Source organism: Aythya marila (genome assembly GCF_965140915.1).
Source record: "Aythya marila genome assembly, chromosome: 1".
Lineage (NCBI taxonomy): Eukaryota > Metazoa > Chordata > Aves > Anseriformes > Anatidae > Aythya > Aythya marila.
In genome coordinates, this window is record NC_139042.1 from 207,303,830 (window position 1) to 207,324,944 (window position 21,115).

General features: G+C 47.5%; 3 protein-coding genes across 3 annotated transcripts; 2 read left to right on the top strand and 1 right to left on the bottom strand.

Annotated features, from left to right (window-relative positions):
• Positions 1 to 68: 68 nt before the first annotated feature.
• Positions 69 to 2,720, top strand: LOC309889909 (acrosin-like; the record flags this gene model as incomplete). Its single annotated transcript, XM_082783104.1, has 5 exons — positions 69 to 445; positions 752 to 949; positions 1,215 to 1,480; positions 1,765 to 1,910; positions 2,365 to 2,720. 5 exons carry the CDS (start codon positions 69 to 71, stop codon positions 2,707 to 2,709), a joined length of 1,332 nt encoding a protein of 443 aa, XP_082639230.1. The 3' UTR covers positions 2,710 to 2,720.
• Positions 2,721 to 4,389: 1,669 nt separating this feature from the next.
• Positions 4,390 to 14,951, bottom strand: RABL2B (RAB, member of RAS oncogene family like 2B). The gene is made up of 8 exons (XM_082783120.1): positions 14,726 to 14,951; positions 14,605 to 14,634; positions 14,350 to 14,429; positions 8,310 to 8,389; positions 7,225 to 7,336; positions 5,173 to 5,270; positions 4,821 to 4,904; positions 4,390 to 4,527 (listed from the first exon to the last, which is right to left on the bottom strand). The coding sequence occupies exons 1-8, from the start codon at positions 14,830 to 14,832 to the stop codon at positions 4,447 to 4,449; spliced, it is 672 nt and encodes a 223-aa protein (XP_082639246.1). The 5' UTR covers positions 14,833 to 14,951; the 3' UTR covers positions 4,390 to 4,446.
• Positions 14,914 to 19,181, top strand: NME6 (NME/NM23 nucleoside diphosphate kinase 6). Its single transcript, XM_082783131.1, has 6 exons — positions 14,914 to 15,043; positions 15,130 to 15,232; positions 15,324 to 15,363; positions 15,787 to 15,947; positions 16,213 to 16,390; positions 17,937 to 19,181. The coding sequence occupies exons 1-5, from the start codon at positions 14,954 to 14,956 to the stop codon at positions 16,377 to 16,379; spliced, it is 561 nt and encodes a 186-aa protein (XP_082639257.1). The 5' UTR covers positions 14,914 to 14,953; the 3' UTR covers positions 16,380 to 16,390; positions 17,937 to 19,181.
• Positions 19,182 to 21,115: the final 1,934 nt, after the last annotated feature.

Below are 21,115 nucleotides of genomic sequence, written 5' to 3' on the forward strand. Positions count from 1 at the left end.
TCCCACACAGGTTACAAAGTCATGCTTTGGTGTCTCCTGCTAGCTGTCAGCAGGCAGTGCTTGGAGCCATGAGCTGTGCCTGCCATGTGGCCTGCACACGCTCGTGCCACCAGAAGAGCATTAAGAGGGTGTCTGTCTGGGGCTGGGCTGAGCCCAAGCCCAGCTTCCACCTCATTTCCTGCCTGGAACCCCCCTATGCAGCCACCCAGGTGGCACCGGCACAGCCGTGCCCAGCACCCGGAACCAGGGGCTCTGTGACATCGGTGTTGGCGCTGAGGGCTCCGTGGGCAACGCGGGCAGCACACCACGATCGGTTGCTGTGTTGGTTGCAACAAGCCCAGGGCACGAGCAGCTGCCGCTTGCCATTGGGAGTGATGAATGTGCTGCCCTTCCTCCTGCTGCTGGCCATGGGCTGGCTTGTGCAAGGCACATCAGGAAACTGTGGGTGAGTCATCTGAGGCTTTGGGAGGGAGCCTGGGGGGACCCTTATGGAGTTCACTGGAGGATGTCCCCTTGTCCCCTGTACCACAGCAGAGCTTCCAAGACCCCATGGGGGAAGCTCGATTCCTCACCAGCATCCAGGCTGCTGGCACAACTCATCCACAGGGCTAAAGCAGAAATGGGCATGGCCAGAGACAACCAGGGGCCCCACTGTCCACACTGTGCCTCATGGGGAGGGAAGGTGGCTCACATTCAGCATGAACAGAGCAAAGGGAAGGTGAGCAAGGCAGTAAAAAGTTTCTGATTACAGGACCTGTGGGCTCCGCCCTATGGCCAGGCACAACGGCATGATGCGCGTCGTGGGCGGCACGAATGCCCAGCCAGGGGCCTGGCCCTGGATCGTCAGCATCCAGAATCCCTGGTATTCAGGTGTTGGGCATGTATGTGGAGGGTCCCTCATCAGCCCACAGTGGGTCCTCACAGCAGCACACTGCTTCGAAAACGCAAGGTAAGGGCCCATCTGATTCCCTGCAATATGGCCAGTGCCTGGGCACTGCAAAACCCAGCTGAGGGACTGCTTGTGAGAAGGCTTGGTTCACGCCAAGCTTCCTAGCAGCTTCCACGTCAATGTTCCTTGTGCCCAAAGCATACGAGGGCTATCACGGCCCTCATACCATTGCTTTCCTTTTTTCCTCCACAAAGCAGAGGAACTGCTGGGCTGCAACAGGACATGGCTCTGCCTCCCTCTGACCCCTTTCTCTATCTCCTTCCAGTTATGTCACGATGTGGCGTGTGGTGGTCGGTGCCAACCGGTTGTCTCAGCTGGGCCCTGAGGTTGAAGTGCGCAATATTAAGCGGCTAGTGATGCATGAATACTATAGAAATATCAAATCAGGGCACGACATTGCACTGCTCGAATTGGACCAACCTGTCCAGTGCAGTCAATATATACAACTTGCCTGCGTGCCTGATGCCTCGCTGGGAGTGTCAGATCTGTCAACTTGCTACATCAGTGGTTGGGGTTCCACAGTGCAAAGATGTAAGTTCCCAAAAACACTTTTGTCCAGAGTGAAAGTTTAGCATGCTGGGGAGACAGGGGTTGGGCTTCCCTGATGGCAGAGGCACAACCCAGGGTAAAGCCATGGGGAAGTACGCCTACAGAGAGATGGGCCTGACCCATTTCCCAAAGCAAGACAGAAGGGATACATCAGCACAGTGCCTCTCAAGACACAAAGCCAAGACTTAGGGAAGGGGTATATGTAGGCAAGGGGGGAAAGAACTGGCAATGAGTTGCCGGGTGCCAATTCCTCTATCTGCTCGCAGCTGGACGATCTCCTGATATCCTGCAGGAGGCCATGGTCAATCTCATCAACCTCAAAATCTGCAACAGCAGCCAGTTTTATAGAGGGGCCATCAAGACCCACAACTTGTGTGCTGGTTTTATGCAGGGTGGCATCGACACCTGCCAGGTAGGAGCATGCTACAAGTCAGCACACTGCCACGTGGGTAGCCCAAACAAACACCAGCACATGTAAGCCACCCTTCTAGCTCTGGGTCCCCACCACTTCCACAGCTCACCTCCCCTTTCCCATCTGCAGGTCCTTGCCCAGGCCCCCCTTGTCCCACATCCCCAAGGCTCTGCCCAGAGAGCCCATGCAATGTTCTTGGTGCCTGGTAGACCCACACCTGGAACACCCTTCTTCCCACAGCTGGGATTGTTGCACAAGAGATAGGGGAGAGAGAGAGAGACCTACCTTCCATGCCCACGACCTCCTCCCAGAAAAGCCACTGTAGGCTCCAGAACCCAAGCAGACCTTTTCTGTGCTGTGAATACTGCTCTGGGAGGAGGTGGGAGAGAGGAGCCAGCTCTGCTGCTGACAGCGGACACCTAGTAACACCTTAGGCTTCTCTCCTCTACTGCAGGGTGACAGCGGTGGTCCTCTCGTGTGCAAAGATAACACTGCTGACTACTTCTGGCTCGTTGGTGTGACCAGCTGGGGGACAGGCTGTGGTAGAATGTATCGGCCTGGAGTATACACCTCCACTCAGCACTTTTACGAATGGATCCTGGTACAGATGGGACTGCGTCCAGTGGGAGAGGTTACTTCAACACCACAGCCAGTCGTTGTCTCAACCGCTGTCCACAAGCCAATACCATCACAATCATCAGGCCCATTTAGATCATGTCCATTTCCGCGCCAGAAACTCCTGGAATTCTTTAATTTGTTGCAGGATCTCCTGCAGGTTTTAAGGAGAAATAATGCTTGAGCAGCAGGCTGAGCATGATCCAGTGCAGGCTGCTATAACAATTTTCTTCAGGGGCATTGCCTGGTAATCCAAAGGCAGCCCCAGTGCCAAAGGCCTGCTCTGTCTCGCCCACCCTCCTCTGACTACACAAACACTCAATTTTACTTAGGTTAAGAATAAAGCTGCCTATTTTCACAGATAACCATGTCTCATCCTAATTCAATCTCCTGTGCAAGGCAAGGATTTCCATACTTGGCACCTGCAAAATATGCACACTGTAGGCCACAAAGGGGAAAGTGTCACCCAAAAAGGCTGAAGCCATGCCTGCTGAGGGAGGAGGGTGCAATGGGACAAGGGAATGCAGGTAGTACTGGCCCAGAGATCTCAGGGACAGCAGCCTGCAACATCAAGTATCCCCGGAGCCAGCTACTGGTGGGATCTGTGTGTGTCTGTGTGTGTGTGTGCACAATGCATCTGTGAACTTAAAGGTGGACTAGCTCATGCACCAGGAAACTCAGATCTGGAAAGATGCAAGGCCTGTCTCAGTGAGTGGTTGAGGAGCTTGACATCCAGCCACAGCTATTACATGGACTTAATTCCCATGCTATTATTTGAAGGATATATAAATCTGCTCTGCTTATGGAGTGAAGCTGCATGTGTATTTCCTCACTGAACACCAGTCCTGATAACTTTAGAGACAGAAAATTACAGGTTTGTGTTCATGATCATGTAAGTGGCGTTTATGTTTACATGAGTGCTGGTAAGGACGTTGTTTTACCGGTGTTAATCTGTTTTCCATCTGAATATGAGGGGGCACTTTACTGTGAGGGTGACAGAGCATTACAACAGGTTGCCCAGAAAGGTTGTGAAGTCTCCTTCACTGGAGATATTCAAAACCTGCCTGGATGCCATCCTGCACAATGTGCTCTAGGTGATCCTGCTCGGCAGAGGGGTTGGACTAGATGATCTTTAGAGGTCCTTTCCAACCTCCACCATTCTGTGACTGTGTGATTCTGTTTTGCCATCCGCTTTAATGGTATACATGTATGTCTCCATTTGTGTTCTTGTACCTGGCTCTTTGGAATGCACACTACATCATGCATATAGGAGCAGCCACATCCATCAGCCTGGGATGGAAAAAGCCTCCTGGGTGTGAGAGTCCACCCAATTAAACACTAGAGGACCTGAAAGGAGAAATTTCCTATGTCCAGAAGTCTACCGATCTAGTTGCCCCATAACAGAACGGGGAAGAGAAACCCGAAGAAACTGCAGCAGAGCTAACGGGTGGACTGAGAGTCAGCACTGGCTAGGTTGTGAAATGAATGGGGAGGGCTGGCAGTTGAACTCTACAGTAATTGGACTGCCTTGTAACAAAAGTGCAAGAAGAATCCAAGTTCAAACCTTTGAAAAATTTTTAGTGTTTGTTTTCTCCAGTAGATACTATTAAAGCATCTGGGCAGGACCCTTCTCTGCAGGTCCAGCAGTGGTTTAGCTCTCCCAGCAAGCTTTGCCTTGAAGAAGCATGCAGTAACTCGTAACAGTGTGGATACTTCACCCTTTCCTTGACCGTGATGTGCAGAAGGTTAGGGCCCAGTCAACGAAGGTCATGGTCAGGCCTCCACAAGAAGGAGAAAGGCCCAGCTGCCCATCACCAGAGTTCTCATGGCATGAGAAAAAATGCTTTTCTCTGTGGAGGACAGCTCTAACTAGCCCCTGACAACTGGAGCAGAGAGAAATGATAGACTCAGGGTCTGGTCCTTAGGCAGATGGGGGCTTCTCTTCAGGAAAGCTCTCTTCCTTATCCGACAAATTCTCACTCTTCTTCTCAAGGTCAAAGCTCTGGAAAGAAGTAGGACAAGGAAATGCTGAAAATCATGACAGCTAAACTCTGCTGTGATTCTTTCAAGCTCAGTCTAGAGCAACATGAGCTCTTCAGAAGGTTGCTACTTCGCCCCTTCCAACCTAGATACGAGCAGCACACAAACCTAGTGGTGTCACCAGCATAAGGCATATCTCTCCTTCCTGCAAAGTTTCACCCTTTGGTATAAACTCTGCTTTTACTGAGGGGGAAAAGGGCAGAGTTACTAATCATTTAAGAGAGGAAGGAGTGCAGGAAGTAGGGCCTTTCTTACCTCCAGTTCTCGCATAACCTCATCCATGAAATCTCCTGAATTCTGTTTATAAGCTACTGCCAGTTTGATAGCATCATTGAAGAGCTGATGAGAAGGAGAACACTTGTCACTCAAAGCAAAGGGCAATGGGTTTCTTTAATATTTGGAAACTGCACCCACACCCCAAGGAAAAAAACAAACAAAGAAACAAACAAAAAACCACTCTACAGCTACCTCTAATTATCATGACTGTCATGAGTAGCCAAGCAGAAGTACCAGGACCTTTTCTATTCTCTGTGCCTACAGCATTCTCCATGTCCTTGGACTGTACAGAGAGGTCTCACAGACACTGAGCCAAACAGCTGTGTTTTACCTTCACTACATTAGTGCCATCTGCAGCAGACACAAAGTAAAAGGGTAAACTGAACTTCCGTGCAAAGTTGAAATTTTTCTGGGTCACCTTCATATCCGCTGGAGGAAAAAACGGAAAAATGGTCATTAAAGTATCACTGTAGGCAGAATGTCAGCATATGCAGGGATGATGGAACAGATGGAGACCAGAGTCTGATTTAGCTGTCATGGCCTGGTCTCTGCAGTACAAGGTCAGGTGAAGCTAGAGGGTTTTAAAAGCAACAGCAGACAATTGGCAAGAAGACAAAAAAAAAAAGGAAAGAGTTCTTATTGCTTTATCCATGGTGTTTGACTGCATTATAGATAGATTCTGATGTGCTATAAATGCATAATGTTTTGCAGCTCAGAACATATCAGCTCACTCACTTTGCAGCAACTATGAATATTTTCTAGGTACATCCCTGTGATTTTGCTGTGTGTTCACGAGACCTGGATACCACTGGCAGCATAAACCATGCTTCTCCTTCCAATTTGGGTGTTTTAACCGTACTTGCTCACTGCCCTTATGTTATGTAACCTATATTACTGTGAATCAAAGACAAACTCACAAATGAATAATGTACATTTTGTACAAGTTTACAAATGACTCAACTGTTATATATGTATATATATATATATATATATATATATATATATTTTACTTAGCAGGCAATTAGGTCCAGCTACTCCAACATCAGTAGGCCAGAGGCTTTCAGTTTTGGAATAAATTTACTTCATATTTATAGAACATGCTGACACAGCAGTAACAGCTCAAAGTTTTGACTAACAGACAGCTTGTATGCACAGAAGGAGGATGACTCCACACAATCTTGCCTCTCTCACAGAAGCAACAGCTGAAATAGTTCAGACCAAACACCTGCCAGTGAGCACTGCCCAGGCAGCCACTCTTTACCTCCTTGCAGGAAGCTGGCTCCACCATTTCACAGGCTGGGTCTGTGTTAAGAGTGATCATTTCCTTGTCCTGATGGAATACAGCAAAGGCAAGGGAGAAGACTTTCTTGGAGCAGTGTCCACTCTCACATAGAACACTAGGAGCAGGATTCATCTACACAGAAGTAGTATCTATAATATGACTGTCAACAGCAAGTTCTTTTGTCTGGACTTCCTGTACAGTACGTGCAATCAGTGGATTGAAGGTTAACTTGACACATCCTGTAGGAAAGGTTTTTATTAAGTAAGATCATCATAGCCTAGACCGCACCACTGAATCAAATGAACTTCCACAAACTGCAGTGGGAGCCCAGACACCTTATTCAGATGGAGACACCTATTCATAGCTGCGATGACTTTCCACCATGAATGTCAGCAAGGATGCCCCTGTCTGACATGGTACTTTACAGAAAACCAATAGAGCAGGAGACTGTGGACCTATGGGTACGTCTTCTCTCTTAGATGCTGAGCAGAAAGCCAATGCATTATGCCCTCTCATGGAATGCAGAAGACAGATCACAACCTAAATAACAGCAGTTATGAAAGCCTAGCTAGCATTCCTAAGAGGAGGCAATCATCTAGTCATCTTCAGTGGAAGGTGAACAAGTTTTTCAGCAGGTATATTTAGATAGTTTGGCATGGAAGAGTCCCATGGAAACCTGCACACTGAATTAGCAATGCAAAGGCATTTACTGACTGTGTCAGGGAAAGCCGCAGAATAGATTATGCTCCTTTTCCACCAAGACATCCTATAATTTTTAACTAAGTACTGCTCCAGCTTTTGTGTACTTGCTGAATGAAATGGGCAACATGGCAAGGACAGAATTGGAAGGACATCACTTGAATAAACTATAAATGGATCAAATTTGTATTTTAATTGCTAATAAAACAAGGACAAGAGCTTATAAGACACCATGAAGGGCTACAAGAGGACCCAGCTATTTATTTGGTAAAAGACAGCCCTTGAGGGACTAATATTCAAGAACTTGTCTGGACCCAACAGATGAATGACATTCTTTTACAAATAGGTAAGAAGAGAATAACTTCACAATTCTGGAAGGCTAAAAGAGGAAGATATACTCACCATCAATTTTATTGGCTACCACAATGCAAGGGATCTCTGGGCGGAATTCTCTCAGCTCCTTGTACCAGCTGCTCAGGTTCTTGTAGGTGACTTTTCGCTGCACATCAAACACCTTCCAAAAAAGAACCAGCTATATCATGGGTCCAACAGTAGGACAGCTCCTGATAAAACTACTTTACCGAACATACGTACAGCATCCATAGAATTTTCCCAGGAGGACATCAACATGGGAAACTGGCCTTTGTTAGAAAGCATGAAAGAGAATATGGAGAACATCCAGCAAGCTTTGAAATATGCAGCCAACCCCCTTCTTTGCATGATGCAGGCAACAGTCCCCCATTTTCCTTTACATGCTTATTTCATTCAATGACAAGCACTTTATCACCCATGACGTATCACTGGGAAAGACCTGTTCTGCTAAGTCAATAGGGTCAGATGTGAAGCTTCTCTAATATAACAATTACATTAAAATATCAGTAAAGTTGACTGATGCTCACAAGTGATGAGATATAGTGAAAAATTAGAGAACTAATACAGACCAAGAGATCTAAGTGGGTTAGGAGTCAGAAAACAAAGCTCATTTGAGCTAGAAAAATGGGAAGCTCAAAGTATGTGAAACCATTAAAGGCAGAAGACCAGAAAAGAATATCTTATGTAGTACCCCTGCAGAACATATTAAAACAGTTTTGTACTACATAATTCAAAAGTGACATTGCAGAGCAACATTAGAGTGCCATTTCCCTCACATCACCTGACAGGACTGCTTCTAAAGAGATGCATTTAGTTGTACATATCACATTATTGGAAACACAGTGATGAAAGAAAGGAAACTTAGAAGAAAGAAAACCCAGGGAATGCAGTATTAGTGCTATCTGGAAAGATACAAGAAAGGTAAACATACACAACTACACTGGCTTTATCTGGTGAGAGAATAGGAAACAATGTAGGAAAGTTTTTTTAAAACAACTGGAAGAGACAAGAAATATAGGACAGTATAATTGGAAAAAGTAACATACAGGTCAAGTATCAACTGGGACCCCATCAGCCAAAATTCCAAGAGATCGCAGCTGGGACACTACCCTTACCATTATACAAGCATGAGCTTTATGGTAATAGGATGCATGCATACTCTGGAACCTCTCTTGTCCAGCTGTGTCCCAGAAATCTATAAGACAGAAAAACAAACAAACAAACAAACAAAAAACAAACTGGGGATGATACAATGCCCTAAGTTCTGTTTTCCTTAGGACTTAAATCCAGGATGCAAAGACAGAATCACAGAATCACAGAATTTCTAGGTTGGAAGAGACCTCAAGATCATCGAGTCCAACCTCTGACCTAACACTAACAAGTCCTCCACTAAACCATATCACTAAGCTCTACATCTAAACGTCTTTTAAAGACCTCCAGGGATGGTGACTCCACCGCTTCCCTGGGCAGCCTGTTCCAATGCCTCACAACCCTTTCGGTAAAGAAGTTCTTCCTAACATCCAACCTAAAACTCCCCTGGCACAACTTAAGCCCATTCCCCCTCGTCCTGTCACCAGGCACGTGGGAGAACAGACCAACCCCCACCTCGCTACAGCCTCCTTTAAGGTACCTGTAGAGAGCGATAAGGTCGCCCCTGAGCCTCCTCTTCTCCAGGCTGAACAAGCCCAGCTCCCTCAGCCGCTCCTCGTAGGACTTGTTCTCCAGGCCCCTCACCAGCTTCATCGCCCTTCTCTGGACTCGCTCAAGCACCTCGATGTCCTTCTTGTAGCGAGGGGCCCAAAACTGAACACAGTACTCGAGGTGCGGCCTCACCAGAGCTGAGTACAGGGAGACTTGCCTATCTACTCAGGGTCACACATTAGGTTTCACCTCACTAATCTGAAACATTCCAGTACCAAGAAATCATGCAAAACTAGGATATTTTCTTAGCTACAACATTGGTATAAACATTCTAGCAAAAGAGAAGTCATCAGATAAGAACAATAAGATAAAGCTAGTCAAAGGAGAAAAGAGTAGTAACAACGTATGGTACTTTGTCACTAGAGATGGCAATAGAAAAAAATATCCAAATGTCTTGAGACAGCTTGATTTCTTACATCCGTGTTAATCTGTGTTAGCCAGGTGCCTGCTAAATGAAATGTTCCATTGACTCTCCCAGACAGTCTGAATCTGCTCCTTCCAAGGGCACAACTGCTTCTAAAATTTTGAAGTTAGCCTGAGACAGATGGGTCCCAATTCATTAAGTACCTTGTATACTAGGTATCATGAAGCATTCCTGAACAGTCATCAATATTTTAATGCCATTTTCTGTTTGTGTGCCTCAAGTAGAGATTTTTCACCCTCCTCTTGCTGGATTTATGGGCTAAAATTTGTGTCTTATATGTTGTATAAATTTCTGCAGCTTCAAGTAAGAACCACTAGATGTAGTTATGCTGTCAGCTAGACTGAAGCACACCAGTCTCCATAAAGACTATTATGCCAGTAACTGGGAATAAGGTTCCACTAAGGGAACCTTAGTGTCTACTTTATATTGCAATACAGGTTAGTTTCTGATTAGATACTGTATCTGACTTTCTGGATGGTAACTTCTTAAACTGCCCAAAATATAGGCAAGTATTCAACAGACTATATTTGCATTCATTCTGGTTAGTTTTGCTTAGCTTCTAAAATTGCTTGACTCTTTCAATGTGCCATTCCAGAATCCTCACTTGCACTCACTTAGGCGATCAGCTCCAGGCAGGCATGTTCTGTATGCATCATACAAGGGTGTTTCCTGAGCCAGGGAAGCCCCGGGGGAGTACAGAGACCTGCTGGGGGCTAGCAGCTGGGGTGAGAGCAGCTGCCAAGGTGTGGGCAGGCCAGCCACCCCTCACACCCCATAAGCAGGAGCACAGTGTGGCAGTTGGCGCAGGAGGGCGCCCCATGAGGGAAGGCCATTCCACTGGCTGAGTGGGAGGCATTGAGAACACCTTACCCCTGCAGTCAGGCTCTATTCCCTGCCCATCTGCGCAGGCCACAGGTGCTCACCTTGCCTGATCCTCAGGGCAGAATGGTGGGCAGTTGTCTCAGGGCAAAGGCCGTGGGTCTGGCTGCGCGGTCTGTGCTGTCTGCCCTAGCAGTGGATGATGCTTCCACCAAGACAGAGCTACTGAAAGGTGAGGCTGCAATGTAGACTTCTGACTGCATGAAAAGCCTAGATCTTTCCCTTGGGGCAGGCACAGGTGGCAGAACTGCCTGCGAAAGGTAGGAGGACCTCCAGCACCGGCAGGCTGAGCTGCAGTAGGCAGTGAGAAGGCTGCGTAGCATCAGGGAGGCTGACGAGTTGAATAGTTGGATCCTAGCACAGTCTGCAGGGGACTCAGCACACAGCCAAACAGCCCAAAACTCCCTCACTGTCACTCACTGAAGGGAGTGAGACCAATAACACTGGAGAGTGGAAGCTGGCAGCAACAATGATCAACAGGAGGAAGAGTCTTTCCCCAAAGCCTGAGATGCCTTTACAGAACTACTTCACCCCTCTGCAGACTGATAAGGAAAGACCTATTGCAGGGATGGTGGAGCAGAGTAAGCCTGCTCCCTGTGTAACAACTAGTCCAACTAAGAAAAGGTGACAGGTGATAATAGTAGGCAAATCTCTACTGAGAGGCACGGAGGTGCCCATCTGTTGACCTGATCCACTCTTGAGGGAGGTCTGATGCTTACCAGGGGGGGTCATATCAGGGATGTTAGCAGGATACTGACAAGCCTTGTACAGCCTAAGGACTATTATCAGATGTTGCTGTTTCATGTGGGCACCAGTGATGCAGCCAGGAGCAGTCTGAGGAGTATCAAGAGGGATTACAGAGCCCTGGGAGCAGCAATAATGACTCAGGAGCACAGGTAGTTTCTTCATCAGTCCTGCTGGGCAAAGGGAAGGGGATTGAAAGGGCCACTCAAATTTAGCAAATCAACAGATGGTTACAGGACTAGTGCCACAGACAGGGGTTCAGCTACCTAGACCATGGGACTTGCTTTCAGAAACCTCGTCTGATGGGGCCTGGTGGGGTCCACCTGTCAGAGAAGGGGAAGAACATCTTTGGTCATAGGCTTGCCAAGCTGGTGAAGAGGGCTTCAAACTAGAGTTGCTGGAGGAGAGGAACCTCAATCGATCCTGTTCCTCCCAGTTTGATGCTAGTGTCAGCAAAAGATGCCCAGAGTCTGGAGGAAGGTCATGGGTCAGCAGGAGAGCACCTGAAAAGCAGCACAAAGGAATTCCAGCCAGGAATTTCCAGGAATTTCCAGCAACAAAGGAATTCCAGCCAGTAAGACAGCTTCAGTAGGGGCTCAAATTTAATGTTTCTGTGCTAACGCACGTGGTATTGGAATAAACAAGAGGTGTTAGAGATGTACACACACCTTCAGGGCTATGACTTCATTGGCTTTATGGAGACCATGGGATGGCTCCCATGACTGGAGTGTTAATAGAAGGATACAGGCTCTTCAGAAAGGACAGGCAGGGGAGGCGAGGGGGAGGCATCACCCTCCATGTCAATCAGCAGCTGGAGTGATGGAGCTCTGCCTGGGGATGAATGAGGAGCTGAGAGCTTATGGGTCAGGATTACAGGGAGGGCAGGGACAGGTGACATTATAGTGGGAGTCTGCTACAGGCCACCTGATCAGGAAGACCAAGCAGATGAGGTCCTCTATAGACAGATAGAAGCAGCCTCACTTTCACAAGTCCTGGTTCTCATGGGGGACTTCAACTGCCACATTATTTGTTGGAGGGACAGCACAGCAGGGCATAGGCAATCCAGGAGGTTTTAGGAATGCATTGATGACAACTTCCTTCTCCAAGTGACAAAAGAGCCCCTGAGGAGAGGTGCATTGCCAGACTTCATTCTCACCAACAAGGAGGGGCTGGTGGAGAATGTGAAACTCAAGGGCAGGCTTGGCTGCAGTGACTGTGAAATGGTGAAGTTTTGGATCCAGAGAGCAGCAAGGAAGGAGCACAGCAAGCTTGCTACCCTGGACTTTGTGAGAAACAGACTTTGCCCTTTTCGGGGATCTGCTTCGTAGAGTACTATGGAAGAAAGCCCTGGAAAGAAGAGGAGCCCAAGAAAGCTGGTTAATATTCAATGATCACCTCCTCCAAGCTCAGAAGCAATGCATTCCAACAAGGAGGAAATCAGGCAAAAATGGATGTACACGGAAGTTCTGGCCAAACTCAAACAGAAAAAGGAGACCTTGTGCTGTCTTATACTACAGTATATACTATACTGGTTGTTTAAGAATTGCAGCATTTCATAACTCAAAGCAATGATATACACTAGCAAGTCTGATGAAGGATCATCTCTAATTTTGTAAACCATATTTCAGTCATGAACCAACTGAACAGAATTCAGCGGAAGCATCAAGAATCACCAGAGATCTATACTGTGAAAAAGGCAGAATAAACTGAGGTTATTTAGTCTAAAAGAGAGAAGAAATAAAGGGAAAAACTACAACACTCAAACATGTGGAAAACTGATGCAAGCAGAAAGGGGAAAAAACTTTTCTAGTGCCCAGGAAACAGAGAAAATAACTGTTTTACCTTGGATAGAGAAGATTCACACTGAGTGTCAAGAAGCTTTCTAGAAGTAAGGGCATGTATATTGGAATAGATGACCTGAACAGTCTTAATCGTTAAAAGTCTTTGACTAAATGAAATAGATAAGTATCCGTGAAGAGTGTCATTAAGTAAAGAATTTCCCCTGTATAGAGATGTGCTAGATGACATCTCACAGTCCCTTTCAGAGCTGCGGTTTCTGAAAATGCAGAAATTGTAGTGACACGAGCAGCAGTACAGAAGTGCAGTGCTTTCATACTGATGGACAGCTAAGCTCTACCATGCCACTCTCTCACTCCCTTCCTCAAACGAACAAGGGGAGAAAATATGATGAAAAAAGGCTTATGGGTTCAGATAAGGACAAGGAGTTTGCTCACCAATTACCATCATGGGCAAAACAGACTCACCACGTTAAGATTAATGTAACCTTATTGCCTACTGCTAACAAATTACAGCAGTGAGAACTAAAACCAAATTAAAAACACCTTCCCCCACCATCCACCCTCTTCTACATCTTCTGCCTGAGCTGTGCAGGGGAAGGGGGAGTGGGGGTTGCATTCAGTCCATAACACTTCCTCTCTGCCATTCCTTCGTCTTCACTGTCCTCCCCTGCCCCCCAGCATGGGGTCCCTCCCATGGGATGCATACTTCTTGAACTGATCCTAGGCTTCCTGCAGCCTGCAGTTCTCCAAGAACTGGTCCGGTATGGGTCTGTACCATGGGCAGCAGCTCCCACCAGGCCTCCTGATCCAATGGGGGCTCTTCTCTGAAGGCTGCAGTTCCAGCCTAGAGTCTGCTCCACCATGGAGATCTGCTCTGCTGTGGTACACCATAGGCTGCAGGGGGACAGCCTGCTCCACCATGGTCCTCCATGAGCTTCCAGGTATCTTCTGCCCCAGCACCTGGAGCACTCCTTCCCCTCCTTCACTGACCTTAGTGTCTGCAAGGCTGTTTCTCTCACTTTTTCTCACTCCTCTCTCCCAGCTGCTGTAGCACAGCAGTTTTTTTCCTTTCTTTAATCTGCTCTTCCAGAGGCACAACTAGCATTGCTCATTGGCTGAGCTCTGGCCAGCGGCAGGTCCCTTTTGGAGACAGCTGAAACTGGCTCTTATCTAACATGGGGTAGCTTCTCAGCTCTTCCCACAGAAGCCACCCCTTTGTGTCCCATCCCTTCCCCCTTCTCTCTTCCCCCAGCTACCAAAACCTTGCAATGTAAACCTGTTACACAGAATCACAAACTGTTTGTGCTTTGAAGGGACTTCTGTTAGAAGGGGGAGTGACAGAGGGGCACAGTGGAGCTTGCCTGTTTATCAGTGTGAAACCACTGCAATTCTGTGATTCTGATTCTTTCATTCTCCCATTTCCCTGACTTCTACAAATTGCCATTTGGCATCTCTTTGCCCATTGCAAGTACCTCCCCTGCCGTATTTTGGGGTCTCCGTACTGCTGCGTATGCCAGCAGCACCATCGGCGTCACCCTCTCTCCACAGAGCCGGCACTGCCCCGTCCCCGCGGCCCGCGGAACTCCGGCCAGGGCACTGCCCGCTTACCCACTAGGACCGGCTTCCCGTCCACGCGAGCGCGGTGCTTGTACAGCGTCAGGGCGAAGGTGGAGAGCTGCTGGGGGCGGCTGCGACCGCGTTAAGGAGCCGACGGAGGTGCACGTCCCCTCACCGCGGCCGGACCCGCCGCCCGCCGCCCTGCCCCGCCCCGCCCCGCCCCGCCCCACCGCCCGGCCGGCTGAGGGGCGGCCCCGGCGGCACGGCTGGCAATGGAGGGTCCCGAGCGGCGCGGCGCGTGGATACAATCCGTCGAGCAGGAACCTCTCCAGCAGCCTGCGGAAAGAGAACGGCGCAGGGTGAGGCCGCGGCCCCCTCACCTCCCGCGAGGCCCGGCCGGGCGGCGGGGACCGGCGCGGCCACACACTTGGACTTGCCCACGGCGCTGTCGCCCAGGCAGATGATCTTCACGGCCTCCTCGGCGCCGGCCGCGGCCTCCTCCCGGGCCTGCTCCGCCGCCGCCGCCTCCGCCATGGCGCCGCCTCCGCGTCCCCGCTGCTACGCGACACGCGCCGCCCGCCCCGCCGCCCGGCGCCGCCCCGCCGCCCACGCGTCAGCCGTCACGTGGTCGCGCGCCCGGTAGCGGCACGGGGCGATGGCGGCGGCGGGGCGCTGCGCGAGGCCGCTGCAGCTGACGCTGGCGCTGCTGAAGCCGGACGCCGTGGCCCACCCGCTGGTGCTGGAGGTGAGGGCCGGGGGGGCCGGGCCGCCCGCGCCGGGCCGGCGGGCCGCCTCGCCCGCCTAGCCGCCGCGCCTCTGCCTGCCTTACAGGCCGTGCACGAGATCATCCTCAGCAACCGGTTCCTCATCGTGCGCGCCAAGGAGCTGCGCTGCGGGCGGGAGCAGAGCCGCCGCTTCTACCGGGAGCACGCGGGTAGGCGGCCCGCGGGTGGCCCGCGGCTCCGGGGCCGGCGGGCCTGGCCGCTGGGCCGGGCCGCGTGACTCCAGGCGCCTTTCTCCCGCAGGGCGGTTCTTCTACCAGCGGCTGGTGGAGTTCATGGCCAGGTACCTGCTGCGTCTGCGGGCGGGCAGCGCGGGGCGCGAGGAGGGAGCTTGCTTCGCGTAGCAGGCGGACCCTTGTCTCGCCTGAGCATTCCTGCATCCGGAGGGGCCCACCTCGGCGTGGGATGCATCTCACACGGCGCTTGTGATGTGCTGAGGGGTGGGCAGATAGCAGGGATCAACTGCAAGAACGGCATCCCCAGTGTTTTGTGTTGCCATCACCTGGGAGGAGGTCACGCTTGCGGTCTATTTCCAAACCATGGTCTTATTTGCTGGTGTTGTAGTGGATCTGTGTCTTTTCTCAGAGAACACTGCACTGTAGTTACATTATTTCGCTTCTTGGAGCTTGTCATATTTATAAGAATGAGAAAGCTATACCCTGTTGTAACCTTACCTATTTCTGCTCTTTCCTTGTCCTTTTCTCAGTGGCCCTATGTGGGCTTATATCTTGGCCCATGAGAATGCTATCTCCCTCTGGAGAACCCTGATGGGACCCACCAAAGTATTCCGAGCCCGAAACAGTGTCCCAGATTCCATCCGAGGAGCTTATGGCCTCACTGACACCAGGAATACCACTCATGGCTCAGGTAGGCTTTCTTGGCCGAGTGCTGGGTGGGACTAGAGATCAGTGAGGAATGAATGATGGTGTTCTGTCTGCCTTTGTTTACTTTCTGTTCGGAGTGTCAAAATTCATGATTTGATCTCTCTTGCAGATTCCACGTGCACCTAGCCTGTTACAACCAAGCCTGGCACTTTTCTTTACATCCTCAGATTCTGCCCTTTCATTTGAGACGTAGTGCATCTTTAAGGTGCAAGACTATCATCTCTCATCTTTTTCCTCTATTCTAACAGATTCACCAGCATCAGCCAGCAGAGAAATTGCCTTCTTCTTCCCAGAGTTCAATGAAGAGCTCTGGTACCAGCAGGAGGAGCCACATCTACGCTGTGGTCAGGTGTATTACAATGCAGAGGAGCGTGTTCACTGTGTATTCAAGGATGAAGAAACAGAGTTGACCTGAGTTACCTGGGGGTATGGCTTACTGATCAGGAAGTAGCTTCTAGCCACTCTGTTTGGGTCAGCCCCATAACAAGCTATAGAACTATGACATGTCATGAGGAGTGAAAGGGAAGGAAAGACCTAGTGCACATTACACAGAGCTGCTTGGGATTGTTGTTCATGCAGTGTGTAGGTTCTGGGACACTTCAGAAAAAGCTTGTCCAGTATTTGGAGCAGTACTCCAAGTTGATACAAATACATACCAATACACTTCACCAATCCCTAAAGTAGTTTGTGCATGAGCAGTACAGGTGAGTTCCTCAGAGGATTAGCTGGAAATGGGATTGCTATTTCCAATTATAGGCAGCTAGGGTATAAGCTCTGCCTTATACTAGGCTCCAGATTCTTTTTATTTACTCTGTTCTCTCAGTTCCTTAAGGAGGAAGAGGGGAAAAGGGAGGAAAAATGCAGTGGTGAGCAGTGTAATAGTAACTCTTATGTCATTGCTTTCCTGGATCCAAGCTAAGAAAAGATTTTCTTCAGTCTTGCGATTCATATCGTAAGAATCTGGTAGACGGCATGGTTTGAAGCTGTTTTCTAAATTAAAGCAGTATATTTTGTCAGTTGAGTTTCGTCTGGACTAACAAACCTGCAGCACATCCTGTAGAAGTTACAGAAAGATGTGGAACAGTCTGGTGCCTGTGAAGCATCTTATATTTTGTGGTTTTAGAGTTTCTGATTCATGAGGTTAGTACTTCTGGTGAAATTTGTTAGTGGCTCTTAAGGATGCGAATATTGTGAATCTATAATAAAGGTTAAAAAAGGGTAGTTGAATGCGGGTACACAGAAGCTGTAGAAGTTCTGCCTGGAGCTCTTTACATTAAGCCTTGTAACAGAATATCTAATGGCAACTCAAAGACTCAATTGCATACCCTAAGATTATGGGTTTGCTATGCACTGAAGCACTGAGTTTCATATCCTTTGTAAATTACATGGACAAAATCTTTCAGTCATCCTGATAATTGATAATAATACTATGTGGTGGTGCATGAGTATGGTTTTGATGAGCGTGGCAGAACCTTGCATAGTATGTCTGTCTTCTTGTACTAATGCATTTTGAGAATGTTTAATGCATTTAAACAGTCCCTTAATAGCTTCTTCCGATGTAGATTTTTTTTTAATCAAGGTGCCATGTCATACAGAGTGAAATTTCTTTCATGTAATTTCAGATGCGCTGTATCATTGAAGATACGTTTGTAATGTACTTAGGACAACAAGCTTGTTTGCTTGAGGCCTTTTTCTGAAGTTTAATGTGACAAGTGTCAATGATAATAGTTGCTACAGCTCTGTTGACTGAGCTCCAAATTAACCAGTGTGTTATTTTCTCATGGATCAAAAGCAAGTTTCTCTTTGAGTAGTTTAAGACTAAGTTTAAGCTATGTGAAATCTTTGGTACTTGTTCAAAAAAAGTTAATTGTTCTAAGTGGTGCCACAGAGCTTCTTTGTTTAAGAATAGAAACATTTTTTTTTCTTTCCTTACTATTATATGAGATTAAATGCAGCTGTTATTTTGTTTCAGGTACAGATCAAAAGGATCTGCTGACTATTTCTGCATTTTTGCTGCTTTTATTTTTACTAGCAGTATCCAAAGGTGGATGTGTTCATGACTGAGTAAGAATTGATACAAGCCTGAAATCATGCTGTCCCGAATGCTACTGACAATTGATATTTGATTGGTTCCCCAAATTGAAGTTGTGTGTGTTTTTTCTTGCAACTATTAATCATTTTTTTCACCTTTCTTCTTTACAATGTGTTTTCTTTATTGGTTATTAATTTGGGATGTCATTAAATGATAATTCCTATCTCTTTGCTGTTCATTTTAGGTGTTTATTTTTCATAATCATTTAAGGTTATTACATTTGGTGAAACTGATACACTGTCATGATGTTTTCACAACATAACTAAGAGCTAACATTTACTAGTACTTAGATAGCTGCCAGTTGTTAAGTTAGTATTAACATTTCTTTGGTCTAGCAAGACTGTACTTAAGCAGAGGTAGTCAGAATTGTCAAGTTCCATTTCCCCAGACAAGGTGTTTGTTTTGCAAAACAAAAGATATTCTGTGGAATTTATCAGGAGAGCTAATATTGAAATTAGATGTTAATTAGATGTTAGATACAAGAGGTAATGTCAAAAATATTTTTTTAATGTCTAAGGTAGCCTTTGGATTTGAGATGACAGCAAATGCTTATTTTGAGGGCTCTACTGGCATCCTTTCTGCTTTTTCGCCCTTCCTTGTAAGAGCTTGAGATTTTAATTTTTTCTTTTTTTTTTTTTTTTTTTTTACTACTTCTCTAGTGACACTTAGCATCTATATTGTACACTGGTGCCTCCTGGTTCTCTGATGATGAGTCATCTTTGATTTTGTAACTTACAGTGATTTTAAATCAAAACAACCTATACCCCTTCTCAGTCTTCTTTTCTTGTTCCCCCATTCCCCGTCCTTAATCTATCTTTAAAGAATAATAAATTCAACTTGTGCTGTATTTTTTTTTTATTTTTTTTACACTTGAGTCAAACACCTCTTAAGAAATCTTGGTAATGCCTGGCATATGCTATTTCTTCTTCCATATTGATTTTCAGTTTCTTTATTTGAGCTCCAACATTCTGACTTAAAATATTACAGGCAAATTATCTGCAAAATTAAGCTAAACCAACATTCAATGTTTCATGCTGCAACGTTCTGACGCACAGTAGACAATTGTATATTTGTTGTTGTTGTCCACTTCTTAAAAAGGCTTAAGCACCTTCAGCCTCTTGTTTATTCATGCCTGAATATATATATAAATATATATATATAAATATATATATATATATATATATATAAAAATATATATATATTCATATATATATTTGAATATTAGGTATTCAACACCTAGTGGTACTTGAATATGAGACTGAGATGTTTAACCAATTTGCTCACTGTGGAGGGAATGCTCTGGTATTTCATAAAAATACTGCAGTCTTTTAAGTATAACTTGACCAACAAATTGCTTAGCTCCCATACCTCTCCTTGGAGTAAGGATATGGGATAGATTTCTGAAAGTTATCTATAGTTTATTTTCTCTGGTAAAAAATAACTACTGTCATTTTTAATGTAAGTATGGAGCTTCAACAACAGCTTGTAGAATTGACTTCTCTTTTCTTAGGTGTTTTGTGGAAAATGTAGAAGTCGGGTTTTGTTTCATAGAATCACAGAATGTCTAGGTTTGGAAGGGTCTTTAAAGATCATCTAGTTTCAGCTGCCTGCCATGGCCTGGGACACCTTCCACTATACCAGGTTTCTTAAAGCCCCATCCAGCCTGGCCTCAAACACTTCCAGGGATGGATTATTCACAACTTCTCTGGGCAACCTGTTCCAGTGCCTCACTACCCTCTGAGTAAAGAATTTATTCCCAATATCTAACCTAAATCTTCCCTCTTTCAGTTTAAAACCATTAGTCCTTGCCTTGTCACTACATGCCCTGACAGAGAGTCCCTCCTTTTTTCTTGTAGGCCTCCTTTAGGTAATGGAAGGCCCCAACTCCTTCAGCTTGTCTTCATAGGAGAACTTCTCCATCCCTCTGATCATCCTCATGGCACTCTCTGGACTCATTCTAACAGGTCCATGTCTTTCTTGTGCTGGGTCCTAAGAGCTGAATGCAGTACTCCAGGTGTAGTCTTTCAAGAACAGAGTAGATGGGGACAATCACCTCTGTCATCCTGCTGGCCATGTGTAGTGGGTTTACGTGGCAAGGTTTTGGTAGCAGGGAGCCATAGGGGTGGTTTCTGTGAGAAAGATCTAGAAGCTGCCCCATGTTTGGGAAGGGCCCCATTGTTTTCCAGATCCGAGCCAATAAGCGATGTTGTTTTGCGCCTCTGTGAGAGCATATTTAAGACAGGGAAAAAACGCTGCGCCACACAGCAGCCGGGAGAGTCAAGGGAGTGGGAGAACAGCCTTGCACCAAGGTCAGTGTAGAAGGAGGGGGAGAGGTGCTCCAGGCGCCGGAGCAGAAGTCCCCTGCGGCCTGTGGTGAGGACCATGGTGAAGCAGGATGTCCCCCTGCAGCCCATGGAGTACCACGGTGGAGCAGGGTTCCACGCTGCAGCCCGTGGAGGAGACCACGGTGGAGCAGGTGGCCCTGCACCGACGGAGGCTGCCGCCTGTGGAAGACCCCTGCCGGAGCAGATTCCGGGCCGGACCTGTAGCCCGTGGAGAGGAGCCCACGCAGGAGCAGGTGATCTGGCAGGAGCTGCTGCCCGTAGGGGAGCCAGGTTGGAGCAGTTTTCTCCTGAGGGATGGACCCCGTGGTACGGACCCATATCTGGAGCAGTTCTGGAAGAGCTGCTGCCTGTGGGAAGCCCACGCCGGATCAGTTCATCAAGGACTGCATCCCGTGGGTGGGACCCCACAGCACAGGGGACGAGAGTGACCGAGAAGGAGCGGCAGAGAAGAAGTGCTGTAGACTGACCATAACCCCCATTCCCCGTTCCCCTGCGCCGCTCGGGGGGAGGAGGTGGAAAAGGGTGGATGGGGGGGGAAGGTGCTTTTGTTTTTTTTTTCCTTTGTTTTCTCACTTCTCTCGCTTGTTAGTAATAGGCAATAAATCTTACTATCTCCTTATGCCGAGTCTGTTTTGCCCGTTACAATAATTATTGCGTGATTTTCTCGTCCTTATCTCAATCCTTGAGCCCTTTTCACATATTTTCTCCCCATTC

Bases quoted from the DNA above. Each gene is read 5' to 3' on its own strand.
- RABL2B (XM_082783120.1), bottom strand. From the start codon at position 14,832: ATGGCGGAGGCGGCGGCGGCGGAGCAGGCCCGGGAGGAGGCCGCGGCC. The intron at 5,271-7,224 runs GTGAGTATATCT...TTTTTCCTCCAG, and splicing joins GGTAGCCAATAAAATTGATG to CGGATATGAAGGTGACCCAG. The intron at 4,905-5,172 runs GTAAAACACAGC...CCTTCTCATCAG, and splicing joins ATGGCACTAATGTAGTGAAG to CTCTTCAATGATGCTATCAA.
- NME6 (XM_082783131.1), top strand. From the start codon at position 14,954: ATGGCGGCGGCGGGGCGCTGCGCGAGGCCGCTGCAGCTGACGCTGGCG. The intron at 15,233-15,323 runs GTAGGCGGCCCG...TTTCTCCCGCAG, and splicing joins CTTCTACCGGGAGCACGCGG to GGCGGTTCTTCTACCAGCGG. The intron at 15,364-15,786 runs GTACCTGCTGCG...TCCTTTTCTCAG, and splicing joins CTGGTGGAGTTCATGGCCAG to TGGCCCTATGTGGGCTTATA.